At 39.3% G+C, this 6,831-nt stretch overlaps 1 protein-coding gene across 1 annotated transcript; it reads right to left on the bottom strand.

Annotated features, from left to right (window-relative positions):
• Window positions 1-2,843: 2,843 nt before the first annotated feature.
• Window positions 2,844-5,941, bottom strand: LOC121383690 (GTP-binding protein REM 1-like). The gene is made up of 2 exons (XM_041513783.1): window positions 5,236-5,941; window positions 2,844-3,199 (listed from the first exon to the last, which is right to left on the bottom strand). Exons 1-2 carry the CDS (start codon window positions 5,939-5,941, stop codon window positions 2,844-2,846), a joined length of 1,062 nt encoding a protein of 353 aa, XP_041369717.1.
• Between the last annotated feature and the right edge of the window lie 890 nt (window positions 5,942-6,831).

Here is a 6,831-nt window from a genome sequence, read left to right on the forward strand (position 1 = left end):
GCTGTACCTTTATGATGAAAAAGAATACCTCATATTGTGGTCTTTGTTATAAGAGTTGTGGGGAAGAGGTTCAAATATGAAAACAAAAGCACATCAGGTGACTGCTCTAACATGGAGGTGAATCCTGCCCCGTAAATGGATTAATTCCCTTGTAAAAGGGAACTCAGACATTTCATTTCAACTTTATTTTCGTGCTTATATCCAATTAAGGTTCGAGCACGCTGTCATGAGCACACACCTCAGCTATCTGGGCTGTCTGGTCATGACAGTGGTTGTTAGTAGATGTTAGTGAGATTGTTAATGAGAGAAAGGAGGGTGTAGTGGCCTTACACCTACCCATTGAGTCTTTAAAAACCTGCTCTTGGTGGGAGCCGGTACCGGGGTGTGAACCCAGTACCTACCAGCCTGTGAACCGATGGCTTAACCACTGCGCCACCGAGACCGGTTCACTCAGATATTATGACCATAAAATAGCAAAAGTAAAGTAAAAACACTTACCTTTCCAGAATGGTTCGTGTATTTATTTGGCAGTCTAGCTGCTGTGAACATTCGATTCATATAGTTGCCAAGAGTGTGAATGCCTATTGTCTGGCTGCTGAAACGAATCTGTTCGGTGGCTGATGGAGCAAGTGGGCGCTTATAAAATGGTCCAGTTGGAGAGATGTGTAGGAGATAAATATCAAATAATCTAACAATGCATTTGTTAGGGTCTGCTAGATTAACTCTTTGTTTGATATTTTAATTTTCAACAGGTCTTTGTCTTATGCCATTTTTGTGATTTTTGCATTCCCTACCCAAAAACTGTCCATACCAACCTTCGTCATCTTTTCCTATTTTTAACTGAGAAGCGTCGAGAGTTCGGTGTTCATCCCTACCTCTCAATCCAAAACATTTGCATGTGTAAAAAAAATACACCATATGATAAATCTTCTGCGCAATTGAAATTTATTACTTCACGATCCCACAGCAATGTTTCATCTTCACTAGAAACCGCACATGCCCTTTTCATATCTGCCCCTAACCCCTGTGCATGAAGTTCCTTCATTACGGAATCCAGACCTTTTCGGAATCTTTCATCCTGATCATTTAGAAAATTTAAATCCATTCTCGCACTGTTTTCTCTCATGTGCCGAAGAATAGCACACGCAATTTGGTACAACGTGCGCGGGGAGTTTTGTTTTCTAATCTCAACGAAGAAAAACTGAAGCCAATAATTTAATTCTTGTGGCGATATTTCAACGAATAAAGTTCGTCACCAGTAAGACTCCTGCTTTTGGATTTCGCCCATTCCACCCAAATGGAATATCCCCACTTTGTGTTTTCCTTTGTTTTTTTGGGGAATTCTTTTATCTACTATGTTATCAATCCCTTTTTGGTAACAAAAAGCAAATCTAGTATTTGGGGGAGATTTAGATTTTAAATTTTGAATTCGTTCAAACGTATCTAGTGTTTGTGATAAATCGATGTCAGATAAAGAACATTCGCTAGCCTCACTTGCCTGTGTCAACCAAATATCATCATCACTGTCCATGTTGTTCAACAGCCAGAAATAAAAAAAGTTCAAAATTCTAGTTTCTTATATATAGCTGTTGTTATGTTATTTGCACGTACAAGTTGCAGATTCACGAACTGTGCAGTTTATATAAAGTGTACACTTCGTGTACCTCTTGATTCACCGAACAGCTCGAGATTTTGGCTCTGCTCTAAGACAGTTAGAGAACTCGTAACAATACTTTATCGGCGTATATAGGTAGTGTCGCACGAGAAAACGCTCGGCTAACGCCTCGCCTTTGTCTCGTGCGACACTACCTTTATACGCCGATAAAGTATTGTTACTCGTCCTCTAACTATTACATACAGAATGCAGCTAGACGTATGACTTATGGCTTTGAGAAATTTAGGATTAATTTGTCTTGATCGGTTAACTAGTTGACACAGAAGGCACCACTGTTTGCGCTATGCTGACTACCGGCCTCGGTGGCGTCGTGGTTAAGCCATCGGACTACCGGCTGGTATGTACAGAGTTCACAGCCCGGTACCGGCTCCAATCCAGAGCGAGTTCTTAAGGGCTCAATGGGTAGGTGTAAGGCCACTACACTCTCTTGTCACTCACTAACAACTAACCCACTGTCTTAGACATACAGGTCAGATAACTGAGGTGTATGCCTAGGACAGCGTACTTGAACCTTAATTGATGCCGCGAACCAAATACGCGACAAATATTATTCCTAGACTTTATGGGATTTTTTTTTCTTCTATAAAACATTTCGTGTAACTATTTTGTTTTTATAACTTTCTTATAAATTCGTGTTTGTTAAAAACAAAATTCAGATTGTTCTAGCGTACACGGTGATTTTAATTTATAGATATTTTATAAAATTATTAACTCTGTTCAGAACGTGTACAGCGGTACAATTGATTAATGAATTAATTTTTCTTTGTAGTATAATAATAGCATAATAATTTTCATTGGCTTAAACAAAAAATGTATGATTCGATTAAAAAAATAATAATAATAAAAAAAAATTATATAAACATTTTATGTATGACTTGTTTTGTTTGTACATATTTTTTGGAACATACAGTCAACTCTCGTTATAACGGCCATGTTCGTGATGTGCTTATATTGCCGTTATAGAGAGTTTGCCGGTATAACGAGTTCGTGAAAAGTCATCTCCCTTAGCTCATTCGTTCACATATTTAGCTAGCTTAAAAAATTTAGAACACGTAATACTAGGCCTATAATATGTAATAACTTACTAACAAACAAAGAACAAGAAAAGATTTAATTTGCTTTTAATTCAAACAACAAAATGAACATCTAATAGCTGGATTCACAGAAGTCACTTTCTTACAACAAAGTCCATGATTGATGTTTGAACATGCCTGGAGTTATAGTGCTCGACTGCACGAACTGCGTTCCACAACGAGTGATGATGTTCAAAACCAACCGAAGGGTTCTCTTCAAAGTACCTTATTGCAACAGAAAGACCTTGTTTGGCCTCACATTTCTTGACCACATCTGCAGTTTTTCCGCCAGTGTCATCTTCATAGTCGTCACTTGGAATATCATTAGAAACATCCGACACGATTTGAACAATAGCGTCATCACTCAGCGATACACCGGTTTCAACGACGCTGTCAACGGCAATGTAGGCAGCCGGTGGCGTAGGCAGAATTTTGTATTGGGAAAGGCCACCTGTGTAGTGGAATATGACACAGGAACCTTTCTAATGTTATTAATAAGCGAAAAGGTAAAACAATTCCGGGATTGGGGACAGCAGCATTCATTTGGTTTTCACCTGGCATACGCCTCAACAGAACTTGAAATTCCTGCAGTGGCATGTCACCGGCGTCGTCGTCGTCAGGGTTAACATCAGGACACTGCTGGGGGGGGGGGGGGGGGGGGGGGGCCGGCATACCGGTATGTCGCCAACAATTCACATTGGCTGATGGTTTCACGGACTTCCACGCTTCTTTAACAAATGACAGAGAGTTGTAATGAATACCGTAAAAACGAGAGTTGACTGTATTTCACTTAACGTTTGAGTCGATATTATTTTGATATCGACATATATATATATATATATATATATATATATATATATATATATATATATGTGTTTGTGTGTGTGTTTGTGTGTGTGTGTGTGTGTGTGTGTGTGTGTGTGTGTGTGTGTGTGTGTGTGTGTGTGTGCAATGTGCATATATATATATATATATATATAGAAAAGTTATTAGAATGAAGTGTATCGGATGAATATATAAAAAGATAGAATTTCACAACGTTTTGAAATTCTATCTTTTTATGTATATATATATATATATATACTTGCTATTACAATATAACGTCATCTCATTGGTCCAGATGTAGCCACAGGAGTTTGTTCATTTCTCGATGAACGTAAAAATTACGTCATCAGGGAACGTCATATCTGATGACCTCATTTTATATGGGCAAGTTGTCTTATTGAGCGTTATTGCTTATGTTATGGACCATTCAAAATAAAGTTTTAATGTTATTATTAGCAAGTATGATTCAAATTTAATTAGTTTTGTCTGGTGGTGTGTTGTATGTGAACAAAAGAAATCATCCGCAAAGTTACAGATTATATAATATATTATTTTGTAGTAATGTATCCAAAAGCTGTGCTATAATAGACTACGAAGTCCTAAAACAAATCACCAGTAAATTCGTTCAGCATATCGGAGTAATTCTGTATAAACAAATAACTTTGTCATTTAACATCATTTTACAACATTTTACAAAATTTTAAAGTTAACAAATTAATTTGTTTTTAGCACATGTTGTATTTTTTACCCCTGTGTCAACAACGAATATGCACATACATGTAAATAGGAATATTTTATAAACTCCAAAATAACATTAACTAAGGGAAATGACATAATTCTAGGCTATTTAGAGTACAGTGAAATCAGTACCAACATGTACAGAGTAACACGTTCATCGACATATCTTATGAAGTAAAATAAATTTACTCTGAGCTAAAGTGTCAAAATCAGCTGTTTGCTACTAACGTGTTAATCACGTGATTTCATATATTACTATAAATACTTATAATAATTAATGGACACACTATCTGTCTATATATCTGCCTATCAATATGTGTGTGTGTGTGTGTGTGTGTGTGTGTGTGTGTGTGTGTGCATTTATCTATCTATCTGTCTACCTATCTATCTATCTGTCTACCTATCTATCTATCTATCTATCTGGCTGGCTGACAGCTTGACTATCTATCCATATATCAGTCTATATGTCTACATATCTATTTATCTATCTGTCAGTTTCTCTCTCTCTCTCTCTCGCTCTCTCTCTCTCTCTCTCTCTCTCTCTCTCTCTCTCTCTCTCTCTCTCTCTCTCTCTCTCTCTCTCTCTCTCTCTCTCTCTCTCTCTCTCTCTCTCTCTCTCTCTCTATATATATATATATATATATATATATATATATAAAGACATATAAAAACTATCGATCTTTGATTTCTTACTGACATGTGCTTTCCACAAAACTCTCTGCGAGCTTTACCCACTCAAACATATAACATTTATAACAGACATATACAAACAATCGATCTTTTGATATGTTAGTGACATCTGTTTTCCACAAAACTCTCTGCGGGCTTTACCCACTCAAACATATAACATTCATAACAAGACATACACAAACTATCGATCTGTTGATATGTTACTGACATGTCCTTTCCGACAAAACTATTTACGAAACAGCGAAAAAAGTCGGGTTTCAGACTTCGGCTTCATGGCTGCCGCTAGGGAGAAGTCGATCTCGACTTGACTGAGAACGTTCTGGAAGACGTCCACCACCGCCTTGTCCTCCGTGACGGCAGACACCTCCGCGTGCGCCCACTTCCAGTCCAGACAGGTGGACAGCTCCGCCACCGTCCTCCACACAGAGACCTGCTCCTTCTGGTACAGGTCTGTCTTGTTGGCGACCACCATCACCGGGATGTTGCCCTCCTCCTCGTTCTTCACCTTGCAGATCCTGTTCCTCAGACTCCTCACCGTTTCGAAGGAGCTCTCGTCCAGTAAGGAATACACCAGGACGAAGGCGTCTGCTCGCGCGATGTTCCAGTCTCGCAGGATGCTGCCGTTCCCTCCGAATTCCAGGATGCTAAGGGTGAGCTCCGCCTTCTTGTGGGTGAGTTTCTCCTCGTGCGACTGCACCGTCCTGGTCTTGTCGGCCGGTAGGTCTCGCTTCAGGAACTGGTGGATTATTGCGCTCTTGCCCACCCAGCTGTCTCCCAGGACCAGGATACGACACGCCAGTAGTTGTTTCTCGTTCTCCGGACCTTTAGTCTTGGTTGCTTTGGAATTCATGGCTTCTGATCCTCGTCCTTCTTGTGGAGGTGGCACGATGGGCCGATACTCGTTACTCAGTAATCTAACGATGGCCTGCATATGATGCATCGCAGTATCAAAACTAACTACCTAGTTAGTTTTTCGTGCGTTAGTTTCTGGTGATGTTATAAACATTGTAAAGTATGCCATCGGATCTTTCGCGGTTTTCACAGTTAGAGACGTACCTTAGCAACGAACAGTGCCATCCCCGGTGTTTGGCTGTTGGTATTGCGCTCGAAGGACGATTTTAATTTGTTATAACATTTTCATATCACATTTAGTCAAAAGACGATTTGACTGAATATTGTTATATAACGGTCTTTCCTACTAAAATATCTTGCATAATAATTGTAGGACTATAGAAGGCACTTCAACTATGTTATACATTCGTGAACACACACACACACACACACGCACACACACACACACACACACATAAATATCTCACACACACACACACACACACACACACACACGCACGTACGTGTACTCGGGCGCGCACACACGCACGCGCACACATACACACACACATAATCAGGCATACTTGTTACACTTAGTTCCCATCCTAAAATATTGCCTAGATCCGCCTTCAACAAGGAACATAGGCCTAGAGTTCAAAATAAAAACACATTTTTGAAACTCCGGATATGCGCGCAGGTGCATGATTCATGGTTATAATCACTCTCATAATTAACCTATTACACGGCCCCGTTCCACGAAGCGATCCTAGCACTACTATCGTCGTAAATACATCGCGAACTTAATTTTTTTCCCTACGATCGCCAGCCCGTTCCACGACGGCTAGTTATTGTCGTAAATTACTGTGAAATACAATAGGTACGAGACAGTTGTAAGCCACTAATGTAGATGTCAAATGGCATTTAGATGATGATTTGATCATTTTCTAAGAAGGATACTAACTTTCTTCTTTCTTTCTTTCTTTCTTTCTTTCTTTTTTT

Source organism: Gigantopelta aegis, chromosome 10 (assembly GCF_016097555.1).
Source record: "Gigantopelta aegis isolate Gae_Host chromosome 10, Gae_host_genome, whole genome shotgun sequence".
NCBI lineage: Eukaryota > Metazoa > Mollusca > Gastropoda > Neomphalida > Peltospiridae > Gigantopelta > Gigantopelta aegis.

Bases quoted from the DNA above. Each gene is read 5' to 3' on its own strand.
- LOC121383690 (XM_041513783.1), bottom strand. From the start codon at position 5,941: ATGCATCATATGCAGGCCATCGTTAGATTACTGAGTAACGAGTATCGG. The intron at 3,200-5,235 runs GTAAATAGTTTT...TCCACTACACAG, and splicing joins CCGACTTTTTTCGCTGTTTC to GTGGCCTTTCCCAATACAAA.